Here is a 21,868-nt window from a genome sequence, read left to right on the forward strand (position 1 = left end):
CTTTATTCACACCATTGTCTGTCAGAATGTGAGACTGTTGTACAAATACACTAACAACAAGCCGAGTTACCGCTAAACATGAATGTTATATTTATAAGATTGTGGGTCTCTGCCTAAACCAAGATGGCGGCGAGCTTTGCATTGATTTCTAGCTCATTTCCCTTCCCAAGATGGCAACCCGCCCCGGGCAGGTATCCATAGTAACCATCCACTGGAAGGGGCGTGGAAACCGAGATACGTGGCTTGACGCATTAAAGCCGCTTCCATTTTGCCGGCGTAGGGTCAGGAATAGTCGCCATTTTATGCTGAGACTCGGGTGTAGTGAGATAGGCGGGGAAGAGGACAGTTCACGGTACCGCAGCCGTCCTGCTTTTATCGGGGGAAGCCCAAACGCGTTCAAGACTCCAGAGTCGCTCGGTAAGTGAATGAGGGGACTGAGCGTTTGTGAGGGGCACAAATAGAATGTTTGTGGGGCGCTCGGTGGTGTAGGAATGTGTGAGGAGGATTTGTCTGGGGGTGGGGTTTATGGGCCTGAGGGGATGTGACTGGGGGAAGGAAACTAAAGGCCTTGTGTGAGGGTTGAGGGGTGTTGTTCTCTTTCTACAAGTGTTAGAGTGAGGGGTCAGGAGGCTGATGGGCTGATATAGTGAGGGGTCAGGAGGGTGATATAGTGAGGGGTCAGGAGGGTGATATAGTGAGGGGTCAGGAGGCTGATGGGCTGATATAGTGAGGGGTCAGGAGGCTGATATAGTGAGGGGTCAGGAGGCTGATGGGGTGATATAGTGAGGGGTCAGGAGGCTGATGGGGTGATATAGTGAGGGGTCAGGAGGCTGATGGGCTGATATAGTGAGGGGTCAGGAGGCTGATATAGTGAGGGGTCAGGAGGCTGATATAGTGAGGGGTCAGGAGGCTGATGGGCTGATATAGTGAGGGGTCAGGAGGCTGATGGGGTGATATAGTGAGGGGTCAGGAGGCTGATATAGTGAGGGGTCAGGAGGGTGATATAGTGAGGGGTCAGGAGGCTGATGGGCTGATATAGTGAGGGGTCAGGAGGCTGATGGGGTGATATAGTGAGGGGTCAGGAGGCTGATATAGTGAGGGGTCAGGAGGGTGATATAGTGAGGGGTCAGGAGGCTGATGGGCTGATATAGTGAGGGGTCAGGAGGCTGATGGGCTGATATAGTGAGGGGTCAGGAGGCTGATGATAATAGTGAGGACTATAATGCTGGTTTGTCTCTGTATGAGGTATATTTTGAGGCTGGTGCCAAGCTGTTGGTTGGGTCATTACCTCTGGTGATACTTTCCCTTTCTGGAATAAAAATAAAGTGACTAATCCTTTGCCGTGTCCCTTGCAGGTTCGCCAGACTTCAAGATGGCCGCCCCGTCTGCATCTAAAGTTGTGCTAAAGAGTACCACAAAGTTTTCCCTGAATGAGCGGTGAGGAAGCCCCCCCCTACAGCCTGAGCTGGTATCATATGAAATGTAACTCTCACAAGGGCATTATTTGCCCTGTGCCCAACCCCCCCCATACAAAGTGGGCGCCTGTTGCCATGGCAACTGTAGAACAAGGGCTTGTGTGAGAGGAGATTGTCCGTAGCAGTTGGTAAAGTATAAACAGGCAATGTGATACACCAGCAATAGAGGCCTCACTCCCTTCTCTTCCACTCGTATTACATGAATCCCAATTCCCGCCGCAGCCTGGTAGCATGTTACCTGTGCTGCATTAACGCCCGCTGCCGTGTCCGAGGGTGACGCCTGCGTGTGGTCACTCCTGTAAGAGACATGATGCGGGGGTCTCTCTTCCCTGCCCCAAGGCTCTTGTTCCAGGGTCTTGTAAGAGGCAATGCTTTGCTCATTCCACCCCTCTGTTTCTTCTCTCTCTGAGTTCTTGTGTGGGGGATTATTCACCCGACTTCACGTGGCTTTCTGTTCTTCCTCTACTGCTCCCATCTTGCCGCAGTCCCATTTATTTTCCTTTCCGCTTTTTTATCAATAATGTATGAGCTGGCGCAGTTGCTAATAAAATCACTGCCCATTATGCCTGGTAGGAATCTCGCTGGAACCTTTGCTTTTCAGCTGCCCATTGTACCAGTGTAGATATTGGGGTGTCCTAGTGAAGCTGCACATTCAGTTCTAGGGAGCCAGTGCTTGGTTCCCAGATGCATCCCGTTTATATAGTGAACCCTCGATTTCTAAGTCCCCTTATTTTAAGTTTTCCCGCATTTTACATTTTTTATTTGTGGTCCCACCAGTTTATAATTCCAATGGGTGCATTTCCCTAATTCTAAGTAACGTTTTCCCGGATTTTACATCAAAATTTGGTCCTGATGTTCCAAAAACTGCTTTTTTTTTTTCTTCCCCTCTATGAACATTTTTATTTGTGAAATAAAGGTAAAATACCGACCAGATGTATATTTTGCCTATAAATGGTCAATTGCAATGAGTCTGCCCCTTCTACAGTCCTGCACCAATCAGCTTTATGTTGTGTATGTGACTGACACATGCCCCCCATAGTGTAACATTACGGGTAAGGGCACACTGGGCGATTTGGGGAGATTTAGTTGACTAATCGCCTTGTCTTTGTGGCGGCCAATCTCCCCAAATGCCTTACTGCTGTCTTGCGCCGGCTAATATGAAAAAACCACCTGCGGCATGGGACACGTGTCGCTTCGTATTCCAAAGTTTCCTCGCGAGGCGACTTCGGAATACCATGCAATCTCCCCAAATCGCCCAGTGTGACCTTACCCTTGCTTGTTATTAACACAGTAAATATTGTATCTCAAAGTAAAACTTAGTCCTGTGCTTATATCCTTTCAGTACTTGAAGAAAAAGTTACTTTAAAGGGGTTGTTCACCTTCACACCTTCAGTTGGTTTCAGACAGTTCACCAGAAATAAAGACTTAATCCAATTATTTTCTACATGTCAGTTTTTCTAATTTTGGAAGTGTAAAGTGTCATTTTTCAACTTCTAAAGCAGCTCTGGGAGGGGTGGGGGTCGCCGACCCTGTAAACTGATCTAAATTGATACATTTAGTTGATACATTTGTTATGTTTGTCCCTGCTGAGCAGAATCTCTGGGTTTCATTACAGGCAGCTGTTAGACTTGATACAATAGTTACTAATACTCCAGAGATGCTGCTGAGAAATGGATCAATTAAATGTTGCAAAATTGTAACTGTTCAGATTCTGCACCAGAGACCCCGACATTCGATTTTGGGAAAAACTGTAAAAAAAAAAAAATGGAAAGTGATTGAAATAAAGTCTTTATTTCTGGGGAACAATCGTAAAACTGAACTGAAAATAAGTGTTTGGAAGGTGAACAACCCCTTTAACACATTTCCCTGGATTTTACATAATTTTTTTCCCTGGTCCCCTGAAAAACATAAAATGGGGGCTCTACTGTATATACATAATGTATACCATAGGGGCTCTACTGTATATACATATTGTATACCATGCTCTTCCATGTCTTCTGTTGCTAACACCCACCTACTCCTTTCTCTGATCTCTTTCCCCCTCTGCTTCTCTGCACTTCTCTCCCTGCCCCTGATTATTAGGGTTTCTATTTGTACTGTGGAAATGGTGGAGGCATATGTACCAACAAATAACCCCCCCAAAGTTGGTGGCATCTAGATCCCCCTGTGGTGGGGCATTGAGGTACGGATTAGTGTCTTTTGAAAACGTATTAAATCCTCCCCCCAATTTCTGTTCGACCTTGAAGCTTTACTAACATGCTGAAGAATAAACAGCCGATGCCGGTGAATATCCGCGCCAGCTTGCAGCAGCAGCACACGGCCAGTGCTAGGAACAGAAGACTTGCTCAGCAGATGGAGAACAGACCGTCTGTGCAGGCGGCCCTCAAGCTCAAACAGGTGAGAGTCTCCATGCTGGGAGCTGTGCATCATGGGATGTGGGCTAAACACATATATTACATAGGCCTGTCTCTCGTGTCCAGCTTTAAGGGGACCTGTCACCCTAATAAATACAAATTCTTTTCTATCATGTTGCGCAAAATTAACTTTACTTACACTAAATTTATTATTTAAATGTTTGCTTCAGTGAGAATTACACAATCACAGCAAGCCTGCAGGGGCCATTTTGTGGACACTGTTATTAAGACAAGTTGTGTATCGCCCCAAAATCTTGTATATGCACCAGAAAGGGGGACCTAATGCCCATGTGCAGTGCCCTACACAATAATAGAGTGTGAGGAGGGAAGGGGAAAGGTGACGAGAGCAGTGACATGTGGGAATTGCTGAATGGAAAGTGAAAGCAATTGACTGCCCCACCTCTATGCCTGAGGCAGATATTTGATTGACAGCTCAGATGTTTAAACAACTTTATAACAGGTTTGAAATTTTTAAAGAAAAATGTGTTCCTTGTTTAATTTGCAGCTTTTTATGTGAAGTTGACAGGACCACTTTAAAGGGATTCTGTTATGATGTGGTTTTTATTTCTAAATGACACTGTTTAAACTGCAAATAATTCCCTGTACAATATAAAATGTCATTCCTGAACCAGCAAGTGTATTTAGTTGTAATATTGGTGTGTAGGTGCATCTTTAGGATGGAACTGCTTTCTGGCAGGCTACTGTTTCTCCTTCTCAATGTGACTGAATGTGTCTCAGTGGGACTTGGATTTTACTATTGAGTGCTGTTCTTAGATCTACCAGGCAGCTGTTATCTTGTTAGGGAGCTGCTATCTGGTTACCTTCCCATTGTTCTGTTGTTAGGCTGCTGGGGGGAAAGGGAGGGGGTAAATATCACTCCAACTTGCAGTACAGCAGTAAAGAGTGACTGAAGTTTATCAGAGCACAAGTCACATGACTGGTGGCAGCTGGGAAACTGACCATATGTAGCCCCATGTCAGATAAAATGAAATCTAAAAAAATCTGTTTTTGCTCTTTTGAGAAATGGATTTCATTGCACAATTCTGCTGGAGCAGAACTATTAACTGATGCGTATTGAAAACAACCATTTTTCCCATGACAGTATCCCTTTAAGCAACTGCGTTAATTATTTAGCTACTCATCACATGAGATGGCTTAATCCCTCCTTTCAGATGCCCATAGTGAATCCACCCACTCGTTGTGTTACACATGATATTGTTTGAGGTATCCTCTTCCTCACACTTATTAATTACGTGTGCACTTACAGTAAGCTAGCCCCCGGCTCTGGGCTTGTGCTGCTATTGGCTTATAAAAGAAACAGCCATGGCAAGTTGGCTTATATCAGTTGCTGCATATGGCCTCTGCCTACCCGGGTGACCTGAGACTGTATTAGGGGGTCCAGCATGAAGGAAGTTAACTGTGGAGAATGCCTGGGTGCTCCCCTAGATACTCCAACAAGCCCACCTTGCTAACCAACATATAATGGTCTCAACCTTATGCTGGGGCCTGACAACAAGCTGTGGGGGGTTGACTAGCTGTTAATGGCCAATAACTTTCTGAGGGGGTCTTGTATTATCTGGTGACTTAAAAGAGAAGGAAAGTGTTTTTGCACTTAGGGTTGCCAAATGTTAGGCACCCCCAAGTGATTGTATTTACTTACCTGAAACCCCGGGGTTATACCAGTGAGGAGCACGAAGCGGTCCTATTCTGTGTTTTTTTTTTCTTCTTGTGGCTGCACATTAGAGTGTAAAGCTGAACTTTAACTAAAAAGTCGCTATTTTGTTCTACTGCGCAATTTTGAAGAATGAGGAAGACGGAAGAGGATGACTCTGTGGTGCTGACTGGTATAACCCCGAGCCGCTGCAGTTTTCTGCTGATGGGAGCATCTACCCCGGGGTTTCAGGTAAGTAATTGCAATCACTTGGGGTGCCTTACATTTGGCACCCCCAAGTAGAGTTCTGCGCAGAACCAAATTCTAAGACCAGAGCCGCAACTGGCTTATCCGCAACCCGCCAACCTCCATCAAACAGGAAGTGATGGTGCTGCAAACCGGAAGTGACCTCAAAAGTGGGCGGGACAAACCACTTTTGGAAAAGGAGTAAAATATAGACAATAACACATAAGATAAGAAATTTAGATGAGACCCGCAATCCGACCCATAGACCCGCGTATATTACCTGCACCTGAAAATCCTCCCCTCATTCCGCAGGGTGCCCGTTTATATTGTGGAAAACCTGAACCGCTGCAGGACTCCCCAAGTGCAAAAAGACTTTCCTTCTCCTTTAAAGCAGTGGAATCCAGGCAAGGCTTAATTGTATCCCAATGGGAAGAACAAAGACAAATGTCTGTTTCCTATTGTATATGGCAAATCCTTTCTTTATGGCTGCTGCACCTGGGGGATAGGCTCCTCACTTCTATGGTTGCATTTTCATTTGGGGGGTATCCTGCTTAAAGGGGAACTATCGAGAAAATTAACATTTAATATAAGCTTCCTCATACTGAAGTAAGAAACATTCTATATACAATCAAAATATTCTGCATTGTTTCTAAATCAAGTTTATGTTCACTATTCCTCTCTCAGCATCTGTTTCTCTTCATTCTGTCTTCATGCAGCAGTTGGGTGTCAGATATTCACTGACAGTTAGATCCAATATATCTTATAGGGGGGCTCCTTTCCTAGCAGATGTATTAGAGGTCACTCAAATAACTGATTCCAGTACAAACAAAATAACTGCCTTTTGCACAAATCCTGCATGTAGAGAGACATGATGTCTGGTGAGTTTAATAGAGTGACCTCTAATACATCTGCTAGGCAAAAGGAGCCCCCCTATAAGATATATTGGATCTAACTGTCAGTGAATATCTGACACCCAACTGCTGCATGAAGAGAGAATGAAGAGAAACAGATGCTGAGAGAGGAATAGTGAAGATAAACTTGATTATTTCAAAAACATTACAGAATATTTAATTGATTGTGTTTAGAAAGTTTCTCATTTCAGTATGCTGAAGTGAATATAAAATCGTTCCACCTTTAAATGCTTTGACCTGTATCGTGAGACTCCTGGTATAAGTGTAAGAGGCTGATCTCTATAGCGAGGTTTGTCCTAAAGCCTGTGCTATTCAAGGCTTTGTATTGCCTCTACTTACTAGTACTCTCCTTATGGAGATGGGTGATTAGGTCTCTGCTTGTGGTACTAGCCCAAACATTCATAAACCTACTCACACAGCTTGTCATACTCATTACTCACATGTTATACCTGCCCTGTTTCCAAACTCCACATCCAAAGATAGTGCTGACTAATTAAATAAGTGGCAAAGAATAGAACGTTAAAATTCAGCTCACATTTTTAAGTGGAATGGGCGAGTGTTTATTTGTGCCCTGGGTACCCCTGGAACTATAGCAGGGTGACACCCCAATGTTTTTATATATCTGTAACCTTGTTATGAGCTAAGGGGGCCCACTCTGAAGGTCAGTTAGGGGGAGATTTGGGGTGAGTGTTTATTTGTACCCTGGGTACCCCAGGAACTATAGCAGGGTGACACCCCAATGTTTCTATATATCTGTAACCTTGTTATGAGCTAAGGGGGCCCACTCTGAAGGTCAGTTAGGGGGAGATTTGGGGTGAGTGCTTATTTGTACCCTGGGTACCCCTGGAACTATAGCAGGGTGACACCCCAATGTTTCTATACATCTGTAACCTTGTTATGAGCTAAGGGGGCCCAGTCTGAAGGTCAGTTAGGGGGAGATTTGGGGTGAGTGCTTATTTGTACCCTGGGTACCCCTGGAACTATAGCAGGGCGTCACCCCAATGTTTCTATACATCTGTAACCTTGTTATGCGCTAAGGGGGCCCAGTCTGAAGGTCAGTTAGGGGGAGATTTGGGGTGAGTGCTTATTTGTACCCTGGGTACCCCTGGAACTATAGCAGGGTGACACCCCAATGTTTCTATATATCTGTAACCTGAAGCCTGAAGGAGATATGTAAATATATTTGGCCATGAAGGTTGAATTGATTGCATTTCAGCAGTGCCAGTATACAGGGCTTGTATAGTATGTACCAGTATCTAATGGCATGTGTGTAATGTGATTATCTGTTTAATGGTGAGTGAGGCTGGACCTACATACTCAGCCAGTGAGGTGTTTAATTCTATAAATTGCTCCTTGTTTTGTGCTTCTGTACCAGCCCAAGACAACCACAGCCCTTTAGCAGTAGATGTGTCTCCAAAGATGCCCCAGTAGCTCCCCATCTTCTTTTCTGCTGATTCACTGATTCACATGCTCTGTGCTGCTGTCACTTACTGAGCTTAGGGAGCCACTCACAATATACAGTACACAGAATAGAAATGTCACAATATAAGGCTGATTAGTAATTAATACACATAATTACTACATGGCAGCACAGAAACCAGTGCAATTAGCATCAGAATTGAATAATCAGCAAACCTGTAGCATCAGCTTATATTACAGCCAGGGAAACTCATTTTCTGCTGGATAATTAGTGACGAGCCCTAAGCTTAGCTTCTCAACAGCCAATCAGAGCCCACTGAGCATGTGAGTGTCACAGACACTTTCCAAGATGGTGACCCCCTGTGACAAGTTTGAAGTCCTGGATCATTGCTGCTATTGACAAGCTCAAACTTTAGCCTCCTGCAATAAGTTCACTGTATAAAATAGGCCATTTTTAGCCACATTCATTTTTAGGGCTTAGTTATCCTTGTAATTGCATGTCCGTATAATGCCACTGTATTATTGACGGGAAAGCTCCATGCCATTCACTTGCCTCTTTAGATACACTGACCCTGTGGATACAGCATGTATCAATGAATTTTAGTGCCTAACACTGACCCTTTTCTCTCGCTAGAGCCTAAAGCAGCGTCTCGGTAAGAGCAATATCCAGGCCAGGCTAGGAAGGCCGATGGGAGGCTTTATGCGTGGAGCCATAGGAATGAGAGGAGCCGGAATGGGACTACGCGGAGCACAGAGAGGGATGATGCGCATTGGTCGTGGGGGTAGAGGAATGGCCAGGGGATCCATGGCGATGAGGGGTTAGTGCTGGCTTCCCTGCACCCTAACACATTGTCTGCTTACTGAACATTTTATCCTGACTTGTGTCTTCTCCCTCAGGGCAGAACCTCCGAGGTCGAGGTGGAGTAGCCAGAATGGGACTGAGGAGAGGGATGAGGGGCCGAGGGGGTCCTGGCAGGGGAATGATGAGAGGGGCCATGGGCCGAGGAGGAATGGGTGGAAGAGGAGGAATGGGTGCAAGAGGTAAGTACTAGAATGTGATTCTGAACCTATGCAGTACGTGGACCTTGTGATACTCCTTACTATATACTGGATACCCCATTGCCTATATTGACAGTGATTGGTGCATAAGTAGGACTGCTTGCACCTTTTAATCTTCCCATTCTTATTAACCTTTACAACTGCTGCCTGGCATTGATTACTGTGGCACATTTGTGACCCTCACTCCTGTCCCTGTGCAGGTCGCGGGGGAATGACCAGAGGAAGAGGCTTTGGAAGAGGCAGAGGACGAGGGAGAGGAAGGGGTTTGACCCGCCCAGTTATAACAAAGGAGCAGCTGGATAACCAACTTGATGCCTACATGTCTAAAACTAAGGGGCACCTGGATGCCGAGCTGGACGCCTACATGGCCCAGGCAGACCCCGAGTCCAACGACTGAATGTTTTTATAAGGAATAGACTGTTACCAGCATGCACACGCCTGTGCCACGTCTCCTTTTGGTACCGCCCCCTGGTTTTATTGTTCCTGTTACATTTTCATACTTTTTTTTTTTTTCTCAATTTTATTAACCATTGAATGTACAGAGGCGAGCAACAGGTCAGCTTTCAACAGCTGGCACACTAAAGGTTCTCACAGCTCTGTGCCCAGTCCTTAGGTTCTATTTGCCGTCATTTTGTGCAAAGTTTACGTTGCCCCTTGGTATGCTGCTGCTGCACTTGTATACCACTTATAAAGTTTTGTGCGTTTGTAAAAGTCTTTTCTGTGGGTTTTATGTTCAGTGTATATTCAGACCCTTTTTAGGGTCCATTAAAAGTCCAGCCCAGTTTACATGGTGGCATGAGCTATAACCTTGTATGTCAGGAGGGCAGGCTAGATGGCAACTCCCAAATCGGCTTTCCATTTGGGGTGTTGTACAGAAATATCTAGACGCTAGCTTCCTTTCTGAGAGCCCATGCACCGTTCACTGAACTTGTGCCCCTCGGGGTGGGAACCTTCTCATAAGCAGAGAATGTTATTACAAGTAGGGATGCACCGAATCCGGGATTCGGCCTTTTTCGGCAGGATTCAAACGAATCCTTCTGCCCAGCCAAACCGAATCTGCATCCTAACTTGCAAATTAGAGGCGGGGAGGGAAACCGCGTGACTATTTGTCACAAAACAAGGAATTTAAAAATGTTTTCGGACAAATTTTTTGCAAAGGGTTCGGCCGATCCAAAATAGTGGATTCGGTGCATCCCTAATTACAAGTGAACTGCAGAGAAAGTTATTCCAAGTGAACTTGAAGATGAACCATCCCCTTTTTTTTTTTTTAGCATGTTCTAGAATGGCCAACTTTTCAGTTGGGTTTAGTTTTTATTCTTTTATATTCTAGATATGTTAAATTCTTAAGTTTTTGAACTATTTTCACTGACCCCATCTAAAAAAAAATGCATGGTCTGTAAGGCTACAAATGTCTTGTTATTGCTGCTTTCTATTCTGGCCTCTCCTATTCATTCCAGTCTCTTATTCAAATCAGTGCATGGTTGCTAGGGGAATTTGGACCCTGGCCACCAGATGGCTGGTATAACAAACTCGAGAGCTGCTGAATAAAAAGCTAAATAGCTCAAACCACAAATAATAAATGAAAACCAATTGCAAATTGTCATATCACTCTAAATTATACTAGAAATAATTGTAAGGGGACCAGTCACCCAAAAGTGTTCCAAATCCTATTTTATCATGTGCATCATGCAAAATGAACTTTATTTACACTGTATAATTTATTTGAATCTTGTTTCCTTCAGTCTGGGAATTCATAATTATAACAAGCAGGCAGGAGCCATTTTGTGGACACTGTTATTAAGACAAGTCTTGTATCATCTCAGAATCTTGTTTGTGCACCAGAATGGGGGACCTGATGTCCATCCCCATGTCCTGGCTACTAAATGGTGAAGAGAATGTGGGGAGAGCAGTGACAGCTAGTAAGTGCTGAATGGAAAGTGAAAGTAATTGCCTAAGGCATAGAGGAGGGACAGACAATATTTGATTAACGGCAGAGATTTTAAATGCATTTACAACAGCTTTGAATGCTTTAATAAATAAAGAATTTGGATATAATGTTTAATTTAAAAGGACTTCTTATACAGATTTTTATGTCTGGGTGACAGGTCCCCTTTAACGATGACTTCTCTATATACAAAGTGGCATGATGGTCAAGGCCAATGGGTGAAATGCACTGAGGGGGTATTGTGACTGGGTGACACAATAAGGGGATTTTGGACTCGCCGGAAAATCTTTTCTCGTAGGCCACAACTGTCGGTGCAGATGTTGGGGTTTTGTCATCCTTCAGCTCTGGATGCAGAACAGAAGATTGTATCCTGGTCCCTTCCCTTGTGGGACATGCTGTACTGACAGTTTGGGCCTATGAGAAGGATTTTCCAGTGAGTCCAAAATCTCCAATTCTCTCGTTGTCCTCTTGGCAGTGCAGAAGTTGGGGATGTCCAAAAGCTGTCCTATCAGGGTGTGTATGACCCTAGGATGCGTAGCATAGTGTGCATGCTTTTCTATGGCAGCCTGAAGAACTTTCTGGCCAAACACAGCTGGTTGTGAAGCAAAAACGTTTAACTTGTAAAACTTTATGAAAGTATTTGCTGAGGCCCAGGTGGCTGCTCTGCCGATCTGCTCTGCCATTGCCATATTCTGGATTGCTCAGGTTGTGCTCTCTGCCTTTACTGAAAATGATCTGGGCTTTTGTTGGTAGTCATGGGCAATGTTTATACTCTCTACCAACCAGGGGGCAATTGTTCTTTTTGATATGGCTTGCCCTTTATGTGTAACAGCGTAGGAGACAAACCAGCTGTTGGAGCATTGGTGCACTGATGATCTTTTTAAATAGACACCATCTAGTGTGTGTAAGAGGTTCCCTCACTCAGGTGCGGCAAAAGGACGGTAATGTAATATCCTGGTTAATGGCTACATTGTATAAATTCTCCCAACAGTTCCACAATAGATAAAACAAAATGTATCGCTTATCTTTCTTTAGCTGCATTTAAAGTCCTATTATTCACTCGGTCACTAAATCTTGTTGAATCTGGTATGTTATGATAATCCCACAGATCAATCTGAAGAAGATAAAATAGAATATACAAAAATTAAAAACAACCTGGTATTTTCACCTAGATATATGTAAAAATCGGGTGTAAATCATATTCTCGATTTAGGCCATGGGGTTCCAATGTTTCTAAGGTATGAATCCACCTAGCTTTTTTTTTTTTTTTTTTTTTTAAAATAAGATCTTTAGTTCTATCGCCTCCTCTGCGAAATAAAGGGACATGGTCAATTACTTGAAGTTTCAATTGCACCCCATGGCCTTTCTCGGTATAATGTGCCGAAATGGCCTAATTTTTTACGCTTAATGGCTGACTTGTGTTCCCTGATTCTCTCCTAAAGCTCCCCATAGACGCGACGATTCTTCTTGCCGAACGACCGATTTTAGGGAAGTCTGACCAATCCTTCGAAATTATTGTGCGGTTAGTGGGATTCGAACGATCATCTTACAATTTTTCGGATTTTTCATCTGTCCGGAAATTGATCGGCCAGGTCAAAAAACCTTTGTCGGTCCCAGTACAATGTATCTGTTTGCAGGGCCAAGCAGGCAGCTCCCCTTTGCTTTCCTGCCAAATTGATATTTTTAGTTGATGGACAATTCGTACGATCGTTCTGAGAAGATCGTGGTCTCACGATGACTATCAGATCTTTTAAAAATCTCAACATCTATGGCCAGCTTTAGGCATCCTAGTGGTCTGTCCCACATATATGAGGCCACAGGGGCATTTAATAGGATAGACTACAAACGTAGACATACAGGTGTAATATCCTTTGATTTTGATGGGGTTACCTTTATGTGGTTGGTAGATGGTATCTCCTTTTGAGCAGTTTCAACAGCTGTTACCTGATAAACACGGGAATAATCTGTTTTTCCTCGGAGGTAACAGATGTTGCTTCTTATCCTGTCCTCCCACATCAGATCTTACCAGTATAGAACCTATAGTTTTGTTCTTTTTATAAGACATTGTATTTCTGATAACCCATCTTTCAATAATCGCCAGGGTCTCCATATTATTTTTGCCACATCTTGGCTGAGAGTAGTATACTGTGAGACAAAGGGGATACGTTTTGACTTTTCCCTAACTGGAAATTGAGAATCCTCTCTTTTCTGTTCTATTTCAGCCCGTTGTTTCTTAAGAAGGGGTCTTTGATACCCTCTCTGGATGACTTTATCCTCCATGCTATCTAACTGTTCAGACAGTCTTGAGTCGTCCCAGACGGATTTAGGCAAAGATTTACGTGTCTGTAATGGGTGAAAAGAGTCCTAGTGTAATATAGTATTTTTAGCTGTAGCTTTTACAAAAAGGTCAGTGGTTAAGCTTTCACCTTTCTTGATCGGGTGGCCTTGAAAGCACCCAAACGTCGGCCATTGTTAGTGCTGAATACAGATACAGGTAGAATTCTATTGTTTCTATACGTGTGTAATGAAACAAATGATCTTAATTAGAAACATCTTTTCCAAGAAAGATTGTAATTGTTACGTCTATGGCCTCCTTAAGGCAGGATAGACCATTGCCACAGTATGGCCGGTTATCTGGATTAGGAGTGTCAGACGTTCGCCCTATAAAATAAAGAACAAGTGCCTGAAGAATTACTGAAACTTTCCTTCACCTCCGAGGCAGGACAAAAGAATGGAGGTGAGGAGGTGGAGCCAGGCCTATATACAAGGGGCGGGACCAACAATCTTCTGTCCTGCCTCCAAAGGAGAAGGAAGAACCCTAACATTGACAAAATAAAACAGTGCCCTCCGGTGGTGAGACAGAAAACACTATGCTGTGTATTAAAGGGAAAGTTTATTTTACAATTAACACATGGGATGATGAAGACGGCACTATTCTAAGACCGTTTGCAATTACTTATTTTGTAATTATATTTTTAACTCTTGGAATTTCATCTACAATGTGTTTGCTAGGGCTTAAATGGATCCTGTCATTGGAAAACGTTTTTTTTCAAAACGCATCAGTTAATAGTGCTGCTCCAACTTGCAGTAAAGAGTGATTGATGTTTATTAGAGCACAAGTCACATGACTTGGGGCAGCTGGGAAATTGACAATATGTCTAGCCCCATGTCAGATTTCAAAATTGAATATAAAAAAATCTGTTTGCTTTTTTGAGAAATGGATTTCAGTGCAGAATTCTGCTGGATCAGCACTATTAACTGATTCATTTTGAAAAAATGTTTTATTCCCATGACAGTATCCCTTTAATTACACAGGCAGCTGTTTGGAGGTTACAGTGTTAGAGAGCCTGAAAAGAAAGACAAGCAATAGAAATAAAATTGACTGTTGGTGTGGTCTTTGCTAGCAGAGGGTCAGTGACCCCAAATGATATGGTCAGTTGTGGGCTGAAAATAGGCTAATTGTGAAATAATTGTAGGTAGACTTCTAAAATATCCTTAAAAAGCTAATGTAAGGTTGTTTTCTTTATGGAAGTGATTTGCCTGCTCCAACTGCAAGAAAGTCTCTAAGCTTGGGGCCAGTGTGGCCATTGAACTGGTTTCACAGTTGTCAGTATAGAATAGAGATACACTGACTGTAAGGGATTTGGTCCCAGATGCTTTTCCTATAGACAGAAGTTATTAAACGGGAGGTATATGGATATACATTTGAGCCGTGCCAGATTTCTTTAGTTGGAGATAGTTGCTATTGAGAACAATATCTGCCCCTCTCTAGTCACTGGCGGTTCTGAGTTTGGAAATAATGTAGCAGAAATCGGCTCTTTCATTCCCACAATCCTTTGCATGCTCATTCAGCATCGATCATCAAGTTGCTGCTGCTGCATAGTCTCAGCATGAAAGACAAGGGAATAGACCGGCATTAGTTTAGTAGCAGATTGTAGCACTCGGCTTCACCACAAGGGGGCAGAGTAATAGGAGAACACCACCCAAAAATCCAATGAATGCAATTCTGGGTAATATCCATTCCTCATTCCCACTGGGGGTACAGCTCTCCAGTTGGCTTCAGCAATCCGGTTGCTAGGAACCAAATTCCCCTAGCAACCATGCACTGATGTGAACAAGAGACTGGAATATGAATAGGAGAGGCCTGAATCAAAAGATGAGGAATACAAAGTAGCAATAACAATACATTTGTAGCCTTACAGAGCTTTAAGATGAGGTCAGTGACCCCCGTTTGAAAGCCAAAAAGAGTCAGAAGAAGAAGGCAAATAATTCAAAAACTTTCAAAAAAATAAAATAAAGAATCAAGACCAACTGAAAAGTTGCTCAGAATGTGCCAGCATGTATTGGGAGCTTAGGTGACACGCCATACCAATATTATTTAGAAAAAAAAGAGTAGCAGTAAAAACCGCACTCTTCCTTTATTATCAGACTTGATTAGAGATAAATATAAAGTGCTTAATTCATTGAGTATACACCGATACAATTCATTTTCGGACCCATTATTAATGAATGGCGCGCAGGCACAGAATTGATTGGAAGTTGTTGCAAGTGATCATAGATTAGTACTAAGCACTTTATATTTAGCTCTAATTAAATCTCATCATTAAACAAGGGTTTTACTGCTACTCTTTTTTTTTTTTCTAAATCATTTTGGTTGTTTACATTTCCCTGAACCGTCAAGCAAAAGTGAGTACATATACAGTAAATCCTTACCCCCCCAACTGTCCCACTTTCATAGGGACAGTCCCTTGTTTGTACTGAAAAGTCCCGACTTTGTCTGCACTGAACAGCCAGAAAAAGATACAAAGTTTCTAACTTAATTGGCTTTTGGCAGAGAGCTCAGAACGGCCACAGCAGGTGCAACTAAGGGCAGAGACACTCGCTCAGATTCGGGAAGATTTAGTCTCCGGTGACAAATCGCCGTTTCTTCGCCGTCTAGAATCTAAATCTGGACTTGGATCGCTTTGTTTTCCAAAGACACCTGACGAGGAAACTTCTGGCCACTTTGGAGAACGAAGCGCTCGGCGATTTACGTTGTGTGGGGAGATTAGTCGACCGAAGAAGAGGCGGTTTGTTGCCGGGCAACTAAATCTCCCAGAATCTTCTCGTCCATCTCTGCCCTAAGATAATTTTAGAGAGAAGCAAATAAGTAATTGTAACAATTTAAGATAAGGAGGTCTCTTGGGAGAACTTAGACTCACAGCTTAAAGGGCAACTCACCTTCATTAGCAAAACTTTCAGAAGCCGCCAAATGTTGGAACAGGAATATGGTAATTAGGGGGTGTGGCCACAGAAAGAGGCGTGGTCAAACAATTCGCCACACGACAACTTTCTATTTCCAAAACGTAGTGAGGTGAATAGTTAATTAGAAGTGTGAGAATATACAGCGCTGTGTGTGTATGAGGGTCACACCGGCTGTGCCTGGATAGGAACGAATCGCTTTCGCTCCACCCGCCGCTATGGGAATATGAGGCAGTAACGGGCCCCGCTTGTGTCAGGGCGAGGAGCGAGTCAGTAATGTCTCCTCACAGCGCAGCCAAAGTAAACAAATCACCGCGCGTCACACACAAACTTCGCCACAAGCTACGAGCTTTGCCATTGGCTGAGGGCGGAGACAACTAAGGAAGTCATGCCCTGATTGGCTGACGACTCCAGGAAAGCGCCTAAATCGAGGCCCGGTTTCACTTATTGTTATAAAGCAGCACAGGCAACTGGTGTGGGAGGAGTCAGGGGCGGGGAGAGAGTGTGAGGGAAAGAGAGAGAGAAGAGACAGTCAGGGGACTGGGATAGAGTGAGAGGGAGACAGTCAGGGATTGTGTATGAGGGAGAAGAGACTTGGGCAGTGAGAGAATGAGGGAGTAGGATATCAGGGAGTGGGATAGAGTGAGAGGAGAGTGAGAGGAGAGTGAGATGGAGACAGTGGGGCCCATAGAGACATAATAGGAATGAGGGAGAGCACTGGGGGAATAGGAGACACTTCCTGTACTTGTAGGTTGGTAGGGACAGTTCTGACTGAGCAGTAATGGCTCCTCCTGATAGAGACTGAGTGAGAGGAGCTGCCAAACACGTGAGTAACTGATACACTCTGGTACCACTTACCTACTGCTCCATCTACTGTCTCATTACTCCTCCTCTCATAACTCTCTGACCCTCCCTGTCATCTCTCTCTGACCCTCCCTGTCATCTCTCTCTGACCCTCCCTGTCATCTCTCTGACCCTCCCTGTCATCTCTCTCTGACCCTCCCTGTCATCTCTCTGACCCTCCCTGTCATCTCTCTCTGACCCTCCCTGTCATCTCTCTCTGCTCTCTGACCCTCCCTGTCATCTCTCTGACCCTCCCTGTCATCTCTCTCTGACCCTCCCTGTCATCTCTCTGACCCTCCCTGTCATCTCTCTCTGACCCTCCCTGTCATCTCTCTCTGACCCTCCCTGTCATCTCTCTGACCCTCCCTGTCATCTCTCTCTGACCCTCCCTGTCATCTCTCTCTGCTCTCTGACCCTCCCTGTCATCTCTCTGACCCTCACTGTCATCTCTCTCTGCTCTCTGACCCTCCCTGTCATCTCTCTGACCCTCACTGTCATCTCTCTCTGACCCTCCCTGTCATCTCTCTGACCCTCCCTGTCATCTCTCTGCTCTCTGACCCTCCCTGTCATCTCTCTCTGCTCTCTGACCCTCCCTGTCATCTCTCTCTGCTCTCTGACCCTCCCTGTCATCTCTCTCTGCTCTCTGACCCTCACTGTCATCTCTCTCTGACCCTCCCTGTCATCTCTCTCTGACCCTCCCTGTCATCTCTCTGCTCTCTGACCCTCCCTGTCATCTCTCTCTGCTCTCTGACCCTCCCTGTCATCTCTCTGCTCTCTGACCCTCACTGTCATCTCTCTGACCCTCCCTATCATCTCTGTGCTCTCTGACCCTCCCTGTCATCTCTCTCTCCTCTCTGACCCTCCCTGTCATCTCTCTGCTCTCTGACCCTCCCTGTCATCTCTCTCTGACCCTCCCTGTCATCTCTCTACTGTCTGACCCTCCCTGTCATCTCTCTGCTCTCTGACCCTCCCTGTCATCTCTCTGCTCTCTGACCCTCCCTGTCATCTCTCTGCTCTCTGACCCTCACTGTCATCCTCTCTCTGCTCTCTGACCCTCACTGTCATCTCTCTCTGCTCTCTGACCCTTCCCTGTCATCTCTCTGCTCTCTGACCTCACTGTCATCTCTCTCTGACCCTCCCTGTCATCTCTCTCTGACCCTCCCTGTCATCTCTCTCTGACCCTCCCTGTCATCTCTCTCTGACCCTCCCTGTCATCTCTCTGCTCTCTGACCCTCCCTGTCATCTCTCTCTGCTCTCTGACCCTCCCTGTCATCTCTCTCTGCTCTCTGACCCTCACTGTCATCTCTCTCTGCTCTCTGACCCTCCCTGTCATCTCTCTGACCCTCACTGTCATCTCTCTCTGCTCTCTGACCCTCCCTGTCATCTCTCTGACCTCACTGTCATCTCTCTCTGACCTCCCTGTCATCTCTCTGACCCTCCCTGTCATCTCTCTGCTCTCTGACCCTCCCTGTCATCTCTCTCTGCTCTCTGACCCTCCCTGTCATCTCTCTGACCCTCACTGTCATCTCTCTCTGCTCTCTGACCCTCCCTGTCATCTCTCTGACCCTGACTGTCATCTCTCTCTGCTCTCTGACCCTCCCTGTCATCTCTCTCTGCTCTCTGACCCTCACTGTCATCTCTCTCTGACCCTCCCTGTCATCTCTCTCTGACCCTCCCTGTCATCTCTCTGCTCTCTGACCCTCCCTGTCATCTCTCTCTGCTCTCTGACCCTCCCTGTCATCTCTCTGCTCTCTGACCCTCACTGTCATCTCTCTGACCCTCCCTATCATCTCTGTGCTCTCTGACCCTCCCTGTCATCTCTCTCTCCTCTCTGACCCTCCCTGTCATCTCTCTGCTCTCTGACCCTCCCTGTCATCTCTCTCTGACCCTCCCTGTCATCTCTCTACTGTCTGACCCTCCCTGTCATCTCTCTGCTCTCTGACCCTCCCTGTCATCTCTCTGCTCTCTGACCCTCCCTGTCATCTCTCTGCTCTCTGACCCTCACTGTCATCTCTCTCTGCTCTCTGACCCTCACTGTCATCTCTCTCTGCTCTCTGACCCTCCCTGTCATCTCTCTGCTCTCTGACCCTCCCTGTCATCTCTCTCTGACCCTCCCTGTCATCTCTCTCTGACCCTCCCTGTCATCTCTCTCTGACCCTCCCTGTCATCTCTCTCTGACCCTCCCTGTCATCTCTCTGCTCTCTGACCCTCCCTGTCATCTCTCTCTGCTCTCTGACCCTCCCTGTCATCTCTCTCTGCTCTCTGACCCTCACTGTCATCTCTCTCTGCTCTCTGACCCTCCCTGTCATCTCTCTGCTCTCTGACCCTCCCTGTCATCTCTGTGCTCTCTGACCCTCCCTGTCATCTCTCTGCTCTCTGACCCTCCCTGTCATCTCTCTGCTCTCTGACCCTCACTGTCATCTCTCTCTGCTCTCTGACCCTCACTGTCATCTCTCTCTGCTCTCTGACCCTCCCTGTCATCTCTCTGCTCTCTGACCCTCACTGTCATCTCTCTCTGACCCTCCCTGTCATCTCTCTCTGACCCTCCCTGTCATCTCTCTCTGACCCTCCCTGTCATCTCTCTGCTCTCTGACCCTCCCTGTCATCTCTCTCTGACCCTCCCTGTCATCTCTCTACTGTCTGACCCTCCCTGTCATCTCTCTGCTCTCTGACCCTCCCTGTCATCTCTCTGCTCTCTGACCCTCCCTGTCATCTCTCTCTGCTCTCTGACCCTCCCTGTCATCTCTCTCTGCTCTCTGACCCTCCCTGTCATCTCTCTCTGCTCTCTGACCCTCACTGTCATCTCTCTCTGCTCTCTGACCCTCCCTGTCATCTCTCTCTGCTCTCTGACCCTCCCTGTCATCTCTCTCTGCTCTCTGACCCTCACTGTCATCTCTCTCTGCTCTCTGACCCTCCCTGTCATCTCTCTGCTCTCTGACCCTCCCTGTCATCTCTGTGCTCTCTGACCCTCCCTGTCATCTCTCTGCTCTCTGACCCTCCCTGTCATCTCTCTGCTCTCTGACCCTCACTGTCATCTCTCTCTGCTCTCTGACCCTCCCTGTCATCTCTCTGCTCTCTGACCCTCACTGTCATCTCTCTCTGACCCTCCCTGTCATCTCTCTCTGACCCTCCCTGTCATCTCTCTCTGACCCTCCCTGTCATCTCTCTGCTCTCTGACCCTCCCTGTCATCTCTCTCTGCTCTCTGACCCTCCCTGTCATCTCTCTGCTCTCTTACCCTCACTGTCATCTCTCTCTGCTCTCTGACCCTCCCTGTCATCTCTCTGCTCTCTGACCCTCACTGTCATCTCTCTCTGACCCTCCCTGTCATCTCTCTCTGACCCTCCCTGTCATCTCTCTGCTCTCTGACCCTCCCTGTCATCTCTCTGCTCTCTGACCCTCCCTGTCATCTCTCTCTGCTCTCTGACCCTCCCTGTCATCTCTCTGCTCTCTGACCCTCCCTGTCATCTCTCTGCTCTCTGACCCTCACTGTCATCTCTCTCTGACCCTCCCTGTCATCTCTCTCTGACCCTCCCTATCATCTCTGTGCTCTCTGACCCTCCCTGTCATCTCTCTCTCCTCTCTGACCCTCCCTGTCATCTCTGTGCTCTCTGACCCTCACTGTCATCTCTGTGCTCTCTGACCCTCACTGTCATCTCTCTCTGCTCTCTGCTCTCTGACCCTCACTGTTATCTCTCTGACCCTCCCTGTCATCTCTCTGCTCTCTGACCCTCCCTGTCATCTCTGTGCTCTCTGACCCTCCCTGTCATCTCTGTGCTCTCTGACCCTCCCTGTCATCTCTGTGCTCTCTGACCCTCCCTGTCATCTCTGTGCTCTCTGACCCTCCCTGTCATCTCTCTCTGCTCTCTGACCCTCCCTGTCATCTCTCTCTGCTCTCTGACCCTCCCTGTCATCTCTCTCTGCTCTCTGACCCTCCCTGTCATCTCTCTCTGCTCTCTGACCCTCCCTGTAATCTCTCTCTGCTCTCTGACCCTCCCTGTCATCTCTCTGCTCTCTGACCCTCCCTGTCATCTCTCTCTGCTCTCTGACCCTCCATGTCGTCTCTCTGCTCTCTGACCCTCCCTGTCATCTCTCTGCTCTCTGACCCTCACTGTCATCTCTCTCTGCTCTCTGACCCTCACTGTCATCTCTCTCTGCTCTCTGACCCTCCCTGTCATCTCTCTCTGACCCTCCCTGTCATCTCTCTCTGCTCTCTGACCCTCCCTGTCATCTCTCTCTGACCCTCCCTGTCATCTCTCTCTGACCCTCCCTGTCATCTCTCTGCTCTCTGACCCTCCCTGTCATCTCTCTGCTCTCTGACCCTCACTGTCATCTCTCTGACCCTCCCTATCATCTCTGTGCTCTCTGACCCTCCCTGTCATCTCTCTCTCCTCTCTGACCCTCCCTGTTATCTCTCTGCTCTCTGACCCTCCCTGTCATCTCTCTCTGACCCTCCCTGTCATCTCTCTACTGTCTGACCCTCCCTGTCATCTCTCTGCTCTCTGACCCTCCCTGTCATCTCTCTGCTCTCTGACCCTCCCTGTCATCTCTCTCTGCTCTCTGACCCTCCCTGTCATCTCTCTCTGCTCTCTGACCCTCCCTGTCATCTCTCTCTGCTCTCTGACCCTCACTGTCATCTCTCTCTGCTCTCTGACCCTCCCTGTGA

The 21,868-nt window shown here is 46.3% G+C and overlaps 2 protein-coding genes across 2 annotated transcripts in view; both read left to right on the top strand.

Moving 5' to 3' along the window:
* Nucleotides 1-155: 155 nt before the first annotated feature.
* chtop.L (chromatin target of PRMT1 L homeolog) lies at nucleotides 156-9,886 on the top strand. Its single transcript, XM_018231732.2, has 6 exons — nucleotides 156-417; nucleotides 1,356-1,437; nucleotides 3,722-3,872; nucleotides 8,751-8,934; nucleotides 9,014-9,157; nucleotides 9,376-9,886. The coding sequence occupies exons 1-6, from the start codon at nucleotides 171-173 to the stop codon at nucleotides 9,570-9,572; spliced, it is 1,005 nt and encodes a 334-aa protein (XP_018087221.1). The 5' UTR covers nucleotides 156-170; the 3' UTR covers nucleotides 9,573-9,886.
* Nucleotides 9,887-16,845: 6,959 nt separating this feature from the next.
* Nucleotides 16,846-21,868, top strand: part of smad4.2.L (SMAD family member 4, gene 2 L homeolog) — a 34,418-nt gene continuing 29,395 nt past the window's right edge. Inside the window, 1 exon segment of the mRNA NM_001090918.1 lies at nucleotides 16,846-17,187. The gene's annotated coding sequence lies outside the window, so the exon portion shown is untranslated.

Source organism: Xenopus laevis, chromosome 8L (genome assembly GCF_017654675.1).
Source record: "Xenopus laevis strain J_2021 chromosome 8L, Xenopus_laevis_v10.1, whole genome shotgun sequence".
In the NCBI taxonomy this organism is placed as follows: Eukaryota; Metazoa; Chordata; class Amphibia; order Anura; family Pipidae; genus Xenopus; species Xenopus laevis.